Genomic DNA, 17,962 nt, shown 5'->3' on the forward strand with positions numbered 1-17,962 from the left:
GCTCTCTGACCTGCACACGTGTGCTATGTCTCACACACTCACTGAATGTAACTTTTTAAAAGGTATGGTTTTAGTGATGTCTCTGAGCCCTGCCCCCAATTCTGGGAACTTCAGGAAACAGGAGAGGGAAAAAAAAGTAGGGGAAAGAAGGGGACCCTCAGACAGGGTCAGTCTGACTGCAGGCCAGAGAGGTGCAGCCTCCGAAGCTCCACCTACTACAGCCAGCCTGGCTGGTTTAAGCTAGTGATGCATAGAGCTCCAGCACCTCCTCCTGGCATCTGAAGGAAGGGTTATAATAAGCTGGCGCTCCCTTAGAGATGACACCTGCCTTCGAGGCAACTCCCAGCCACTGATTATGTCCTGAATTCACTAGACAGGATCCCCAAATCCTGTCCTTTTCATAATCTAAATAAAAACTCCCTCCTCCTAGATCCTGCTCGCCACCCATTCCTGAACAGCCTTTAAAACAAGCGCTCTGCCCACTTCAGGTGCATCATGGGCACGGCTTGGCTATCCATCTGCCTCGCTGGTTGGGAAGGATGCTGACCTTTACGTACATGGTTGGCACAGGTAGGTGCTGTGTGCCTGCTAGAGGGTGATGTCACCAGGGGAAGGTACAGACACACTTCTAGTATCCTGTCAGTGATGCTTGTAGCAAGGGTCATGTTTACAGGATTAAAGGGTGGGTGGCCTGAGGATTTTGAGGAAAACTCTAGTGGGATCAAGGAACATCAGTTCCCAATGTAGCCATGCACAGAAACCAGAAGGAAAGGCCAGAATAAATGGGACACGGAGACTCCTGTATCTCCCCAACACATGAGTGAAACCCCAGATCCCAGGTCTGGTTGTCTTTATTGAATGCACTCGTTCATAGAAAACAGAATTGCAACCATAGCGTGGAGGAACACAGAACAAAGCTCAGAAACAAAGACCCAGACCTGCCTCTTCTCCCAGCCCAAGAGCTATAAAAACATGGTGGAGAGAACAAAACATTCCTGGGGCCCACTCTTAGCATCTGGAATGGACCTGGTGGAGTGAAGGGTAACCAAGGACCAGAATGGCCAGGGGCCAGAGCTGGGTGACTCTGTAAACACCAAGGCTCTTAGGCCTATGTGACTAACACAGAACTTGGCTAAATACTGGACGGAAACTCAGAAACCAGCCCTGAGTCCTTTGGTGAGACAGGGCCAAGGACACACAGGGACCTGGCATGTCCCTCCCTTTCTAAGACAGGCACTGGGACTCCTGCTCCCATGAAAGAGGCAAAAGGGGCTGTGTGCTTGGCACCATTCCATGGCCTCTGGACATTCTTGGGCAGTGTCAATGGCACTGAGAGGCCCCCATCTGGGGCTTGGCAGGACTGAGGGTACGGAAGGGGACAGTGAGTTGCCACTTCCCACCAACCCTGGTGCTGGCATCATTCTAGTGGCTGGTGGGATGAGGTGACTTCTGAATTCAGTCCCCAGATCAAAAGACTCAACCTGAGCTGGCCCTCACTGTTGAAGAGCCAGCTCCAAGCACAGGTCAGGGAGGAGGGTCGTACCTAGGCCCCTTGGAGGCCTTAGCACCGAAAGCCTGGCACCAGCTGGCCAGCTCCCAAAGTCTCCTGCCTGCATCCGTCCTGGCAGGCCAGAGTGGGCAGTGATAGCAGCCTGCTACAGACCCAGGGAGAACTTAGGTCCTGGTGCTGGACAGAGAATCAGGCACCAGACTATGGTCCTGGAGCAGAGCATGGGAAGAAGGGTTGAGGCTAAGAGGAGGGAAGGGATGGGCAGAATGCAAGGCGTGAAATGGGACAGGACATTGCCTTCCCGCCTTCCTCTCCAAAGGAACAAATGGAGAGCCAGTGGATACACAAGACAGATGGACAGACGAGGGTCCTGGGGAGGACCCAACACTGAGAAGAAAGCAGCAATTTGGCCAGTGTCTGGGGAATGCGGAGCAGGCCTCCTCCGCAGCAGAGGCAAATGCAAGGCTCAGTGCCACCAGTAACTGTCCTGAGTCAGGCCCTGGCTGGAATCTCGCTGTCTTGCCACGACATCCAATGCTGGGCAGCAGAGCTGGGACTCACACCCTTGGTGCTCTTGTGGCAACTGGCAGGTGATGCAGAGGCGCTGGGCCCGTGAGGTGAAGCCTGGACCACAGATGCTGCTAGAAGACATAGATCTTGTCCCGCTGTACGGTGTCCAAGTCGTCATCCAATGTCAGCAAAACCTAAGGGTAGATGGAGGGTCAGACACTGGGAAGGAGGGGCTGTCTGCTCTACCATCCCCTCTGCCCTCAGGCCGGGTACATCCCACATACCAGGAAGGACCCAAACATGGCAATGGAGGACAGGAAGTGCCAGATGTCGTGGTCATCAAAGAAGTCGAGGAGGATGCAGTCGCGGTTGTGCTCCCTGGACTCTGCAGGGGTTTTCTGGCAGGGGACAGAGCCAGCAGCCTACTGTGTCTGCTCTGCAGGGACCAGCTCCACATCCACCTCCAACCCACTCCATGGCACCCCATTGTCCCTGGCAGGAGAGCATCTTGCTCTGGCTCATGCTCACTCACAGCTAACAAAGGCTTTGCTCAAATACCCTGAATCCGCTCCTTCCTCCTTCCTTCAGGCCCATCTTCCCTTTAGAGCTGTGGGCAGGAGGCTGTCATTACAGCTTCCACTCAGAAAGCCAGGAAGCCCAGAAGCCCCAACTCACTGCCTGCCTGGGACTTGGCCTTGCTTTCAAACTATCTCAGAGTAGGTTTTCCCCCACAACTACCCCAGGTCATGGTTGTGATGTTCCTGATCCTCCTTGCTCTGCCCACAACATTCTCTGACCCAATGTCTGGTACATCCTGTGCTGAGGCCACCACAGACCAAGACACATCTGACCCCATATAGTGCTAGGTCTTTGCCAAGGTCCCAAATCAGTGTGTTCTCATACATCAATGCTGCCTTGGTCATTCTGTCCTGTGTGACAGGGTGACAATGCTCAGGTGACACTACTAGTGCTATGTAGCTCTATCCATGAGACTTTCTGGCCACAAGCAAAGCCTGCCTCCTCCAAGCAGCTCTCCCAGGCCTCCTGACTTAGAGGCTTCCCTCACCATCTTCTCTTCTGCACACTACACTACCTTGACTTCATTGTTTTTCATTTCAAACATGAACTAGGTGTGGGGGATGTAGCTCGGTGGCCGAGTATGTGCTTACCAAGTACAAGGGCAGTTTTGATCCCTGGCCTTAAAACAGAACAAAAACCAGACATGAGCTAGTAGGGTCTCTTTTGAACTAGACTGTGAGTCCAAAGCCACATAAGCAGAGGCCATGTTATATTCAATTCATTTTTTTCCCGAGACAGGGTTTCTCTGTGTAGCCCTAGCTGTCCTGGAACTCACTCTGTATACCAGGCTGGCCTCGAACCAGAAATCTGCCTGCCTCTGCCTCCCAAGTGCTGGGATTAAAGACGTGTGCCACCACTGCCCGGCTTCAATTCTATTTTTGTTATTATTTTGGCTTTTCAAGACATGGTTTCTGTGTATAGCATCTGGCTATTCTGGAACTCATTCTGTAGAGGAGGTTAGCCTCAAACTCAGGCTAACCTGCCTGCCTCTGCCTCCTACCTGCTGAGACTAAAGACATGCACCACAATGCCCAGCAGACACTTTCAGTTCTAACGGGGATTTATAGTTTGATGCACATCAGGTGTCCTTTGAGGCAGTAAAGAAACTGATGTGTCCAGCTTCAAACCACAGCTGCCACACACTAGCTGTATGCTGGGGGAAGGCCCTGGGCCTCTCTGAAACTCAGCTGCCTTTAAAGTAACAGGTCCAGACTTTCACGCTGGCATGGAAGGTTTTAATGACAAAGCCTCCAGGAAGCTTTAATGACAAGTTACTAGGGAAGGCCCAGCCCGAGGGAGAGAGCTTGCCATGAGTTAGCTTGCTACAGGCAACTGCTCACCTGCCACGTGCTGAGTCCCTGGAAGAAGAAGAAGAGCGCGAAGCCCCAGACCACGGAGGTGCAGATGATGCAGAGCAGGGGGATGAGCTTGATCCTCTCGCCACTCCGGAGCTAGGGAAGGTCTGCAGCCGTCAGCCTAGGCCACTGCCCACCTTCAGTTTCTTACCTGGGCCCCTCCCAGATTTACAGGCTCAATCATAGAGCTCAACCAAGTCTCATGCTGGCAGCCTTGTGTCTTTTCCCTGATGCCCACTTTGAACTATGCACCCACATCCCCGAGCCAACAAAAGCAAGCACTGGCTGGGAGCTCCCTCACATTGTACAACCTGGAGAGCCACTGGGAGGCACCAGTCCTCAAAGGCCTGGCCTATCACAGGTTCAGTGAACCCAGGCTAGGGGTGTGGCTTGGTGGCAGAGCACAAGCCTAGCAAGCAGCCCCCAGGAGTATTTACAAGAGACTCAAGCCACCCAGTCACCCAGACCTCACTGGCATAGACATATGGACAGAAAAGCTTTCTTTCTTCCAGTGCCCTGCTCTGTCCCCAGAAAGCAGAGCAGCTGTTCCACCCTTTCTCATTCACCTTCATAATGATGTAGAAGGCAAAATAAAGCAGCAGGTTGCAGATACCAATTGCCAGCAAGTAGGAGGCAAAGTCATTGGGGCGCATGATGAGTCCGTATGCAGCCCTGAAAGAGGGAGTGGGTTCTGGGGGAGGAGGGAGGGCCTCACCTCTGCCCGCACCCCCACCATGCTTCATCATTGTTTTGGACTATGTTCAGAGGCTCACAGAAGGTTCTAGAAGCACAGGGTTCTCTTTAGCCCCAATTCCTTATGTTCAATGCTTCAAAACTGTCCACAGCCCTTAAGTCAGTCACTGGCTGACTATGTCTGTCCCCAGCTAACTCCACAGCCAATGGCCACACTCACAGCGACCAGTTGATAATGTTGCCCATGACCAGAAGCACCATGCGGTCCTGGAGGGAAGCAGAGACACGGGGACTGAGAGGGAGAGAGAGATGGGGAGGGAAGAGGTAGAAGGCTCATGTCAGCCAGTACCCACCCCACCCTGGGTTCTCTGACACACCTTGATCCCACAGGGAGGAGGGGAGACAAAGGAGGAAGGAGTTGGGGAACTGAGCAGGTACCGTGTAAAGGGGCCCACTGCACTGCCGGATGCAGTCTGTGTAGAGCACATGGAGGATGCGGCGGAAGATTCCGGAGTCTGCAATGAGAAGGTGTGGTGCTGACAAGGCATGGCTGAGACTTTAGAGGGCACAGCTCAGCAACACCAAGGAGCACTCTGAACTTCCCACCCAGGGATTTGTCCAGCCCAGTCAAATCAAAGAGATATCAAAGGTCCCTTGTGTGTCCCCCACGCCTCATCCACCCTGCTCTGGGCATGTTCTCACCCAGCTTCCAGCGGCCCATGTAATAGAGCTGAGTGCTGAGGAGGAGGGTGGAAATGATATGGATGACTGAGAAGACAATCCAGAAGGCTGTGTTCCCTTTGCCAAAAACCTGTGGGGAAACCCACAGGAGTGAGGGGCGCAGAGGGCGGCTGCTCCCGTGTCCTATGTCTGCACTCCTACTAGCACAAGCTGTTGGGTTAGGCTTTGATTACAGAGGGGCCCAGGATGGCCCCTTGGGGAAGCAGCAGGATCTCTCTTGCAGTGGAAGACAGGATGAGTGTACACATTGGGGGGGGTGGGTGGGAGGGTACCCTTCCTATGAGGTGTGCAGAGTAGACCGGGCCCTCACCACGCCCAGGACGGAGAAGAAGATGACAATGGCCAAGCAGGCATATGCGCTGTAGGCACTGGCGTTGATATCTGGGTGCCGCTTCTGGTAGAGCTTCAGCATGCAGAGGCCAGCAATCATGTACATGAACGAGGTATCTGGGTAGGAAGCGGCTGTGAGCTGCACAGACACCACAGGGACCCCACACAGAAACACCAGCCCAGACAATCAAGAGCTCTGGAATGCCATGAGCAAGCTGAAGGGTCAGTTCTTCAGCTCCAGACCCTTACCTGCCTCTGAATTCTACCACTTGCTAGCTAGTCTATTGCTCCCTAAGGTTAAGGACAACTTAGTTTGAGGGTCTCATGTACAAACACCCTGAAGTTAGAGCGCATTTTCTGAGTTTCTCAGAGTTTCTGTAGGGATGACTGGAAAGGAGGCAGCAGATAACCATCTTCTATGGGAGCTGCTCTCGGAAGCCAGCCTCAGAGCCTCCTAACAGCCGGTGACCTGGGACAGCAGACTCAGCCAGACAAGAGGCAGCACTCACCAAACTGGAAGTTGGTATAGTTGGGGCAGACGTGGTAACAGGCACTAAGTAGCCCCTCCATCATCAGCGCTGTGCCCATGGCATAAAACAGACCAAAGTGTTTGGGGATCCCACACTCCTGTGGAGGGAAAGAGAAGGAAGAGAAGTATAGGTGAGGTGGGAAGAGTAGGACCTGAGAGGAGACCCAAGGGACATGGAGGAAGAAAAGGACTATGCTGTGTGGTGAGTGAGTAGCAGGGTGGGTTGTACAATGCTGGGCAGAGAGGGTAAAACAAGCGCTTGTTCTGGGCAGGGCAGAACAAGGTAGGACAGGATAAAACAGCTGAACAGGGATGGGGTACACAGGGACGGGCAAATGTAGATAGGGAGAGTGAAAAGCAGAGGAGGGCAAGAGAGATGTGGGCAGGGCAGGTCCCATCAGGGCAGGGCGAAGCAGAGTGGGCAGGGCAGGGCAGACCTAGGCAAAGCAGACCTGGGCAGGGCAGGGCAGGGCAGGGCTAGGCAGGGCAGGGCAGGGCAGGGCAGTGTGGGGCTAGATGGAGCAGAGTTGGACTGGGCGAGGTCAGTCTGCCAGATGGAGGCCATGGTGAGCAGTGGCTAGCTTACCAGAGCATAGAGGTCATTTCGCAGCAGGGCCCGGTTGTGATTGATCTCTCGCTGCAGGATGATGAGCAGGAAGAGCAGCCCCAGCAGGATGTAGCCCAGGTTGCTAAGGATGTTGTTGAAGGCGCTAGAAGGGACAAGACAGGCTTAGCACAGACTAGGGCCCTCTTGCTCTTCCTTTCTTCTGCCCAGCAGGCTTCATGAAGCCCCACCCTGCCTACTCTACCCACCCCTGGGCCTCCAGCACAATCCCCACCTGAGGTTGCCCAGCGGGTGGGCACAGAGGAAGTTGTAGTAGCAGATGTCCTGGTTCCCTGTGACATTCACCACCTGTGTGTGTATGGGGGCGGAGTGTAGCTATTAACATGCCTGACTCAGCAGGGAGCCCATGCCACATACCCTGGGCCCAACTGTCAAAACAAGAGCAGTACCAGCATGGCTGAAGTGTGTACACAGTACCCAGGCTGGTATTCCTTATCCTGCTAAGGTGGTTGGATGCCATCGCCCTCTTTATATATACAGTGGCTGAAAACTCCAGAAGTCCTCGCCTCACAGTAAGGGGAGGGAAGTCACACTTATATAGTCCTGTGACAGGCCCCACCCGGCTTCACGAAGCCCCAATCTGTAGATGAATAAACTGGAGCTGAGAAGCCCAGGACCTCACAACTAAACCAGAGTTGGGATTTGAAAGCTGCTCCCACAACCTACGACCTATGCTCACTGCACAGTCCCTGCCTGTGGTGGCTCTGCAGACGAAGGCAGAGTGACAGACCAAGGAGAGCCATCCCTCACCCTCTCACCGTTTGGTAGGTGATCACCAGCTGCACCACAGGAAGCGCGTAGAAGACAGCAATGGTGGCTATGTTCCTGAGGGGGAAGGGCCGAGCTAAGGTTGGCAGGACCTGAGGAGCTGCCCTACACAGTAACAGGAGTGCCCATCTGTGCAGCCCACTCACCAGAAGTAAATCTGATACTTTTTCCTCAAAACGCGTTTGTCCTTTCGTGCCAGATCAGCCACACAGAGGTATTGCTGAGGGGAAGCAGGAGTGAGCCTCGCTGAACTGCTGAACCCCTGATCCCCAGGTTAGGCAGACCAGCCAGAACTCAGTGGGCAGGGTTCTGAGACTCCACACTTCTGAGGTTAAGTGTGCCAACAGCATCTGCTCAATTAGTCCAGATCTCCCCAGGCCAGCTTCGCCTGGGGCCTATCCTGCCTGTCCCAGCTCAGCTCTTTTCCCTCTGCCTTCCAAACACAGCACAGTGACTCGCTGCAAGCTGCACACAGAGTTCCCTTCCTCCAGATCCAACTGGGCAGGGCAGGGCCAGGCTCTATCTATGTCACACCTTGGTTCGAATGACGTTTTTGTCTGAGTCAATGTCAGTCAGTGTGTCGTAGTCGTCCTCTTCCACAGAGCTCATGGAGTCCAGTCGTGGCCGAGGACCTACTGCATCAAAGGAGCGGTCTAGGAGTGACAAAGGAAAGGGGCTTGGGCCAGCAGGACCGAACACTGGGTCTGCCCCCACCCATCAGAAGCAATGTCAAAATTATTCAACAATGTGGAAGAGGCAAATTGTGGGCCAGAGCTCAGAGCAGTAGGGCAGGTGGCTCAGGTGCTGGCAGGATACGTACTCCTAACTCAGCAGGAAGTGGTGGGAAGCTCGGCCAGGACCACGGAGCCGGAGTGACTCCAGCCCTGCTCCACTCCTGGCTCTGATCCCTGAGCTAGGCCTTCCAGGTGAGGACACTTAGTGAACCCCACATACACTAACAGGATTGAACTTGGCCAATCATGCAGATTAGAGGTGCTCAGTCCTGTTGGGTTCTGAGAAGACATGCCATGGCCACCCCTGAGCTAAAGCCCTAGTATGCAGGCAAGGGCTTGAGGAAAAAAACCCACCCATCCCCTACCTCCAGAAGCCTCCTCCTGTCACCTCACTGGGCCAAAGCACCTAGAGACTAGGTGACACTCAGACCCAGGACCCCTTGGCCAGCAAACCAGGGAGGGAGGATACTGACAAGAGGACATTGAAGTGGAACACTGATGGTGGCCAGTGGCTAGGTTTCTCAGAACGCCACAGGCTGGTACAGATGGCACTTGCTAGGAAAGCCATGCACTAAGCATCTTTCTGGTCCCAGAAGTGGCCAGTTCCATGGACTGACGACCATCCTGGCAGGAATTGATTGGCAGGGTAGCCCTACCCCCTCCCCACATCTACCCATGGCAATGCACAGCTGCCGCATCTGGCCAGAGGGAAGGCGCCGCTTGAACTGGTCGTGCCCTTGAAAGGAAAGGGAAAGTTACAGGGGAACCGAGGCCATGGAGCAGAGAGGAAGAAAGGGCAGAAGAGCAGCCCTTCCCTGGTTCCAGCAAATGGCAGAGAGGCAACCGCCCACCAGGAAATTCCACCTAGTCAACAGCAGGCCTGAGCACATACTGCCTGCCTGGCCCACTCACCCTGGTAACTGTAGGAGAGGTCCCCTGAACCCGTGCTTTCAACCAACCCGTCAGTGGATCCGGAACCATTCTCTGCAGGCAGGAATGGGTGGTGAGGCAGGAAGGAGCAACCTCAGGACAAGAGAGTCTAGATCTGCTCCTAAAGACTTCAGAGCAGCTACACACAGCCATCAGCTGTGGCGGCAGAGGGAGCTGTGCCTGGGGATGGGCAAACACAGTCCTGACTGGAACGTACCAAAGGAGCCATAGTTGTAACCCTCGTAAGGGGCACTGCCAGGAAACGAATCAGCCAAGACCCGAGCGTGACCTGCAATGAGAAGGCCTGTGAGCAAAGGGAGAAAGGAGGCCTACAGCCAGGGAAAGGGGGAAAAGAGAACCTGGGAAAGACAGCCGGGGGGCCCATGCCAGCAGGAAGCGAAAACACAGACCCCAAAACCCACCGAACCCTTACAATTATGTCACTCCAAGTAAGTGTGCCACTCTGTGTCCTCCTAGAAGAGGGGACAACCAGACATAGTGGCTCATGCTTGTAACCCTAGCACTCTCGCCTGGCTAAGACGGTTAGACTGCTATACATTTAGGCCAGCCTGGGCTAGATACTCAGTTTTTCAGGCTACCCTGGGCTATGAACGAGATCTTGTCTAAAAATTTAACTAAAAAAACAAAACAAAACAAAAACAAAAAAACGGAGAGAGGATGGTCAAGGAAATAACATATCTAAGCCATCAAAGAAGATGGTATCTGTGCCAGGTCCCTCCCTCCCTAGGAAGTGCTTGTGCTTCATACTCCTCCCCTAGACAGCAGCTCCTCTGCCCACAGCACCTGGAGCTTACCAAGGAGAGAAGCTGAGAGAGAGGTCCAAGCAGGAGGGAGGGCAGAGAGAAGTGATGGAAGAGAGAGAGAGAGAGAGAGAGAATTGGAAGTTAACCACCTGAGGCTGAGCCGCACTGCCTGAGACACAAGTACGGGCACAGGGCAGTTTCCTGGTGTCTATGGAGGAGTGAGCCAAGGCCCCAGCCTGGTTCCAGTTGTGAAATGTTACTCCTGGGCTGAACATAAAGAAGCCACCAACCCGCCCTCCTCTGACCATTCCCCTTCCCATTCCTGCTCCCATCTCCCCACAACAGATCCAGCCAACCCCTGTCCCCCGGAGATACCACTTTCAGGGCAGGCTCGGTCTATGGTCACCAGCAAAGTCTTCTTTCTTTGCCTGCAGGAATTCAGAGGACAACTGAGGCAGGATGAGGACTCACCCTAGGCCAGGCTAACCTTCCTTCTATCCTTTCTACCCATCCTGATCCTGGGTTTCTCCCACACCAAGAGTAATGAACGGGGTGTTCCCTGCTTGGGAAGGAGCAATGGCATGAGCCTGTTTTACAAAGAAATGGTTCATGGATCACAGATCCCAACAAGATCCTGCCTTATAGTACCATGAGACAAGAACAAGATCGCCCTGGGCCAGCTGGGATCCCACTCTCCCTCCCATGCCCTCAGCCCAAGAGCAGGGAACAGCCCAGCAGTTCCGCCTCACCTCCAGTTCTCCCAACAGGCCAGCAGCACAGTCAGCAAGTAGAAGGACAGGAATATGCCCAGGCAAAAGAGCATCCCACCAACGTAAGCCTCAGCTACAGGGAGGGGGAGCAAGGTGAATGTGGCGAGAATACAGCAGCCCTCCCCACACCACCTCTGGATGCCCAGGGACCTCTGAGATCTACCTCCTCTTCTGAAGGTGATGCCCAGCCAGTATGAACATCTGGCTATGGCTCAACACACCAGGCTCTGGCATGAGCCTACCTGCTCATGGTGTTCCCTGAGGCCTTTTCTCCTACTTGTAGTCAACTCCATGTAGACCTAAGCTTCAAACTACAGCTCAGAAATGGTGCCCTTGACAGCCACACAGTAACCTGGCCTTTGCTCATCTCAGCTCTATATACCTACACAGCCCTCCTGGACCCCTCCTTCCTAAGAGCTATACTGCTAGCATACACCAGGGCTCAGTAAGTACTGAGTCCCCTTTCTAGCACAATTACTAACCTGGCTCTTTTGTTTTTAATTAATTAATTGACTTAGTGTGTGTTGGGTTTATAATTGCATGTTTAAGATGCATTTTTTTTTTTTTTTTTTTTGGTTTTTCGAGACAGGGTTTCTCTGGGTAGCCCTGGCTGTTCTGGAACTCACTCTGTAGACCAGGCTGGCTTCGAACTCAGACGGCCTGCCTCTGCCTCCCAAGTGCTGGGATTAATGGTGTGTGCCACCACTGCCCGGCAAGATGCATTTATTTTTAATGTGTGAGTACTCTGCCTGCATGTATGTGTGTACCATCCACAGGTGCCTGTGGAAGGCAAAGGATCAGATCCCTTGGAACCAGAGTTACAGGTGACTTGTGGGCTGCCACCTGCATGTTGTGAAATAATACTTGGATCCTCTGGAAAATTACCCAGTGTTCTTAACAGCTAAGCCATTTCTCCAGCCCTTGTTGCTTTTTATTGTTACTTATTTTGTTTTTTTGAGACAAGGTCTCTTGTTCAAACTGGCTTTGACCTCATGATTTAATGAAGGGTGAGCCTGGGCTACTGATCTTCTTGTCTCTCAATGCTGGGATTAAAGAGGGTGTGTCACCATGCCCAGCTCCTTATTCTCATCTTAAGAGTCCACAGTTGGAGCTGGAGAGATGGCTCAGTGGTTAAAAACACTGACTGCTCTTCCAGAGGTCCTGAGTTCAATTCCCAGCCACCACATGGTGGCTCACAACCATCTGTAATGAGATCTGATGCCCTCTTCTGGTGTGTCTGAAGATAGCTACAGTGTACTCATATACATAAAATAATTCTTTAAAAGAAAATCAATAAACTTTCAAAAAAAAAAAAAGAGTCCACAGTTTAGAAAGGACTCCACTGAAAAATTCAATAGACATTGCTCAACACTGACAAGGGGCCCAATACTCTAACTCTGGACTAAGCCTCACAACCTAATGTATTCAATGGGGTAGCTTTTACTATTTCTGTCACAGAGACAGGGGACAGAGATTCCTCTGCTAAGAGGTAGGGTGTGGCCATGGACCCTGTCCCGTATTACCCAGGGATCCACCTTCTGAACCTCTCTGGATAGAAGCCTGCTTTCCAGTGTCCCAGCTCCTCGACACCCCTCCCATTCTGAAAACAGCTGCTTTCTTGGGACTGAGAGGACACCTCAGGGAGCGTTTCCCATCATACTCGGGTACCCACACTTACACGTGACAGCCTGAGAGACCAGCACTGACAGGGTTTTCTGACGGTGCCCTTGATCCACTGGTTCATCTGGAAGTAACATGTCAAAGTGGAAAAGAAGTCACTGCTGGGAGTTGAGCTAGGGCTGACAGAACCAGGCCTTGGAGAGTCTAGGGTTCCAGACTCGTGTCCCAATGGATCTACCAACTGCCACATGGTCCCTTCTATCTCCTGGGAAGCCACTGAGCCTGACCCATCCCAAACCAGTACAGGAAACATACCTTCCACAAATGGGTAGAAGGGCAAGGACCCTCCGCAGGCCTGGTCCTCAGTCTTTACCACTACCACAACATAAAAGCTGTTGCTGGGGAAGTCTTTCCGCTGCAGGAGGAGGAGGAGAAGAAGATGAGGATGAAGACGCTGATGAACATCACTGTTGCCGTCTTTTTCTGAATATGAACTATGGACCAGGAGCTACAAGCCTCTTTCTAGATATAGTTTTACCCAATCCTTGCATAGATGCCCTGCCTCACACTTCTGTGATGCTGACGGTCTAATACATAGGTGCTCTATCTCTGAGCTGCACCCACGGGAGAGGAGCTGCCATTGTCTTTGTCAAAAGGGGCCTTGAGAAGTTAGGGTTAGGGCCCAAACCCATCCCACGCTACAGTCTGGTGAACAATGAGCAAGTATGCAGTCCACACAGCTTGTCCTGGGCATCAGCCAGAGATGGCTCCACTCACATACATCAGAGAACACAGGAGCAAGATGTGGGGGTGGTGAAAGATCAAGGAACAGTAAAAGGTTTCTGAATGTATGATAACGGAAGATCATTCAAAATCAAATGCACACTGCATCCAAGGCGCTTCTAAAAGCACTCAGCCATGTTGTTATCAGGTGATGTCACCTCAGTCCTGATTCTGAACACATATGTGCTCTTTGTACCATACGTTCCCACATACGGTATTAAGCACACGAAGCCAAAGAACACTGTCTGAAACTCAGCTTGGATGCTAGAGCAACTATACACACTTCAATGCAGTGTATTTACTGCACACCCCTGCTCCCACACAAACACTCAGTAATGGAAAAAAAGACTTTTGGTGTTTTCCTATTCTCCTATCTCAAGCGTGTGAGGATAAAGATCAATGCACCTTGGGTCTTCCTGGATGGTGTTAGGTAGGGATGTTTGGTTTAAATAATTGTTCTGAGTTGCTAAAGGACTCAATGAGTTTGATTTGGGATTACAACAAGATTTTTAACAATTTCTTTCTTAAAAATATAAAACGCCTCACGAATTTGCACGCCCTCTCTGCACGGGGGCCATGCTAATGGTCTATACCACTCTGACTTCAGTATCTGTGTTGCCGAAGAGAGATGTCAACAATTTCTAAAGTGGCCCTGAATGTGTTTCTGCCACGTGGTACCGTATGCTGATGCAAAGAAAGTGGCACCCTCAACACTGATAATTATAAAACAAAAATGTTTGTGAGCAAATCTCTGCTGCTCTCTTGCAGCATATCTGGCCTGTACCTCCATGTTATGTCTGAGTAAAATCCCTTGCTGATTTAAAAACCAACCAAACAAACAAAAATTAAGAGCCAGTGAGATGGCTCAGTGGAGAAGAGTTTTTCAGGCATGAAAGGGTCACAGTGAGAACGTTTAAGAAGCCCCCTTGTAAGGCAGCAATGGGGAGAGACAAGGATAGGGTGTGGAAAGGCATCTACTTCAACAGCCAGCCCCATCCATCCCTCGGAAGGGCGTATGCATTTCCTACCTGCACAGTGATGGCTGCCTTCTTAGTCATAGTCTGGTACATGCCAATGAAGGCTACGTTGTTGTCCAAATCATAGACAGGGCACTACGGAGAGAGGAAGGAAGAGGCAGATGGATGGGGAACTGGGCCCTGTCCCCTTGTCTAATGTCCCAACGACTTTCTGGTGGAGGATAAAAATGACAGACCGCTTACCAGGACATCTTGGATGGAGATGACCGAGCAGGGGAAGGCCTTCTTGGAGGTCACCTTGACAATGACAGAGTCCACACCATCAGGAAACTCGTATTTGAAGTACTGAGAACATAAGAAGGGCAGGGAGAGTGCCGTCTCAGGAGGGGAGGGTTAAGAATCTTCTTGGCTCAGACAACGAAGCTACTTAGGGAGCCTTGACCATGACCAGCCCAGTCCTGCATGTCCCTGAGCACTGATATCCTGCATGTCAGCTGGGCACACAGGACAGAGCCTGAGAGGCAGAGTTGGGAAAGACCTCCAGCAGAGCCTGTCACTGCACTGCCCCTGTCTGTCTATCCACACAGGACCTCCAAGGGTCCCACCCCAGAGACAGACTGAATTGCCGGTATAGTAATCCCATACCTACTCCTGCTCTCATGCTCAAATCTCCCCGAATTCCCTTTTTGTTGTTGTTGCTATCTTAAGACAAGGTTTCTCTGTGCAGCCCTGGCTGGCTTAGAACTCACTCTGTAGACTAAGCTGGCTTTGAACTCAGAAATCCACCTGCCATTGACTCCCAGGTGCTGGGATCAAAGGCATGCGAGACCATTTGGCTATGGGATTTTACCTGGGGCTGGGCTGCAGTGGTATTGAAGGTAAACAGCTCCCCAGTCCTACAGGGAAGAGAGCCCCACAATCACTTTCAGCACTTGGGAAGAAGGTCAGGGCTCTACGGTCCCTTCCCTCTTCCCCTGAATACCTGAGCACAAAATTGTCCACACGGTTGACTCGGAGCTGGTAAGTGGTATTGACTGGTGACAGGGTAGACACGTCCACATAGAAAAATTGGATCTCAGACTCATTCTTGGTGGGGGGCTGACACAGAGTTCGTTCAACTTTTTGGTAGAGGTACTTACGCTGGTATCTACGGTCCAAGACAGAGAGGGTGGGACTAGTCCCAGCTGGCCTGAGTTCCTCCCATCAGATCCCCATACCTCCCGTTCCCTGGGCTGACAGAGTTACCCTCCTGCCTCAGGGAGGGTACCCTGGCTCAGGGAGAAGAAACAAAAAGGTTCCTGGGGTGAGGACCCCTGAACACTTGGCAAGGCTGCCCCTCCCTACATCCCCAGGTCCTACTCACAGCCCTCGCAGGATCAGGGGCACCTGGAAGGACACAACAGCCTCTTTCTGGCGGACCACGAACAGCAAAGGCGCCCCTTTCTGCTTGTTCAGGACATTCACAGACACTCGCACGCCCTCGGTCTGCAGAAAAAGAAGCATCCCCTTTCAAACTCAGCCCACTGCTCCTCAAACACATGACTCTACAGACTGAGCTCTGCCCTGTGCTGTCCATCCTAGCCAGCCAGGACAACTCTACAGACGGCATGCTGAGCTCTGCCCTGTGCTGTCCATCCTAGCCAGCCAGGACACTGTCTATGCTTCTCCTTGTGAGGGAATACGCCAATTCTAGAAGGGACTGACACTGTCAGTTCTGAGGCTTGAAGAGCTCACTCTTAGAAGACATGGGTATGTAGAACTGCAGATCCCAGGCGACAGCAAGGATATGTGGCAGAGATCTTAGAAGGTTCCGGGATAGCCCATATGCACACACATGGATATATACACGTGTCTACACACGTTCCTGTGGACACACTGACACTGAGTGCCCTCAATTTTCTTCCTTGTGAACTAGGAAACCAGCAAGACGCTCCGGTTCCACTGCTACTCTGGAGGCCACAGCCCTGCAGGGAGGGGTGTAAAGAAACTGTGTCGAAATACAAGTTGTCTCTCTAATTCTGATCATGGGCCAAGCTGTGAAGTGACTTTACATCTGGACCTCAATCCACACCCTCTTAAAAACAACAACAACAACAACAACAACAAAATCCACTCTGTGCTGTCTACAAAGCTACCCCCGGACAGTGGGACTTTAAAAGTGAAGAAACCACAACTGCGGACAACTAGTTACTAGGCCGCTGAAACCAAACCTAGGGGTAACGTTCTCCTAAGGGAGAGGTGCCACTTCAGGGATGATCCTGGATATGGGACTGAAAAAGGGAGATCAAACTTCAAGAAAATGGATCGTGATGGTAGATCGATCTTGGCCTGTCAGAAACCAAACTCCTCTCCCTCCCAAAGAAAGCCTCAGGTGCCTCCTCCTCAACTCCAGTGCTCCCTAGTCAATCCAGATCTAGCCTTGGAGAAAGAGCAAGAGAGCTAGGCAGGAGGCCACACAGCCTGGCAGCAAGAATCTCCCAGGCTGTGCTCTGCCTTCTACTTTCACTACTGGGGAGAAATGAGTAAGAAGTCAGTCGGAGATAGTTCTGTCTTAGAAACAAACTCCCTTTTCTCTTGCCACTCAGCTTTCAAGGGCCTTATCTTGTCACCTTCAACTTACAAGGCCAGCTGGCTTTTTGAGGCAAGGAGGTCTGTCCCCTTCACCTCCCTGGGACAGAGCTTTTTCAGTTCTAAGTTGGCTCCATCTGGATTTGTCTGAGCACGCAATGCTGGAAGCCTATTTTCTCCTCACCCCCCGACCTCACAGAGCTGCCAGATTGAGAGCCAGGTCACGGAGCAGACCAGACCGGTCCTGATCACAGCTGGTGGCCGGAACTCCCCAAGCTGCCCGGCTAGAGCTGCAGGGAATGCTGGTGGAAACCAGGTCTTGGCAAGGGGAGGAGGCTCAAAGGCTGGCGGAGAGGGCAGGGGCAGGATTAAGTCCAGGCCGGGCGCCCACCCTCTCGGCCGCCCGTGGTGGGGTCCCGCGCTCACCCGGTTGCGGGTTACGGTATGGTTGAAGGTGTAGATGTTGACCAGCTCGCTGTTGACGTCGTCCGCGTAGGTGCGCTCAAACTCTGCGTCTTTTTGCGAGACGTTCTTGGGCCCCAGAGCTCCCAGGTGGCTCTCGACGGCGGCCACCAGGAGCACGCACAAGGGCAGACGCCAGGCGATCATGGCCCGGGACGGCGGGGGCTGGCGACGGGACGGCGACCGGGCGCGTTGCGGCTGCCGCAGCAGCTTCCAGCATCTCACCGGGACCAGAACTTTAACCCCGGCCTGAGATAGGACGCGTCCCCTCCCTGGAGCCGCTCCTGGGCCTCGCGCGGACCCGGGCTCGCGTGGGCGGCACCGCGACCCGCAACCCCAGCCCGACCCAGCCCGGCTGGAGACCCGGCGTCCGCTCGCGCCCGGAGAGCCGAGGCGGCGGTGGCCCTGGCCCTAAGGCTTCCTGGACGCGGGCCCTTTAAGGGCGGCGGACGCGGCGCCGAACTCGAAGCTACCAGGCGCTGCGCCGCGGTAAACAGCGGGCTGCGCCCGCCCGCTGACGTCATGGGAAACCGACGCGGATTTAAAGGGCCAGGCCTCCTCTAACTGCTTCCCGTGCAGCCGTCGCCGCCTCCTTCCTTCCCGGTCCTGTGAGCGTCTGGAGTGATTTTTCCACGGAGGATCACCTAAATATTGGATTCTTGGGTTTTGTTTGTTTGTTTGTTTGTTTTGTTTTTTTGTGGTCCGCGTCTTTTG

The 17,962-nt window shown here is 52.9% G+C and overlaps 1 protein-coding gene across 7 annotated transcripts; it reads right to left on the reverse strand.

Moving 5' to 3' along the window:
• Positions 1–817: 817 nt before the first annotated feature.
• Positions 818–17,724, reverse strand: Sidt2 (SID1 transmembrane family member 2). 7 transcript variants are annotated; one of them, XM_031344089.1, is made up of 28 exons: positions 17,213–17,724; positions 15,582–15,703; positions 15,201–15,365; positions 15,069–15,114; positions 14,462–14,563; positions 14,270–14,353; positions 12,774–12,873; positions 12,517–12,582; positions 10,818–10,911; positions 10,444–10,496; positions 10,218–10,304; positions 9,522–9,593; positions 9,287–9,358; positions 9,048–9,110; positions 8,175–8,293; positions 7,787–7,860; positions 7,631–7,697; positions 7,087–7,160; positions 6,834–6,957; positions 6,228–6,345; positions 5,699–5,835; positions 5,350–5,458; positions 5,086–5,162; positions 4,868–4,914; positions 4,521–4,626; positions 3,940–4,050; positions 2,305–2,418; positions 818–2,214 (listed from the first exon to the last, which is right to left on the reverse strand). In XM_031344089.1, the coding sequence occupies exons 1-28, from the start codon at positions 17,393–17,395 to the stop codon at positions 2,152–2,154; spliced, it is 2,649 nt and encodes an 882-aa protein (XP_031199949.1). In that variant the 5' UTR covers positions 17,396–17,724; the 3' UTR covers positions 818–2,151. The 7 variants fall into 7 exon arrangements, with proteins under 7 accessions (XP_031199949.1, XP_031199951.1, XP_031199950.1 ...); XM_031344091.1 differs by lacking the exon at positions 10,218–10,304 and adding an exon at positions 10,120–10,131 and having other exon boundaries at positions 17,213–17,723; XM_031344090.1 differs by lacking the exon at positions 9,048–9,110 and having other exon boundaries at positions 17,213–17,722.
• Between the last annotated feature and the right edge of the window lie 238 nt (positions 17,725–17,962).

Source organism: Mastomys coucha, unplaced genomic scaffold, assembly GCF_008632895.1.
Source record: "Mastomys coucha isolate ucsf_1 unplaced genomic scaffold, UCSF_Mcou_1 pScaffold23, whole genome shotgun sequence".
NCBI classification, from domain to species: Eukaryota; Metazoa; Chordata; class Mammalia; order Rodentia; family Muridae; genus Mastomys; species Mastomys coucha.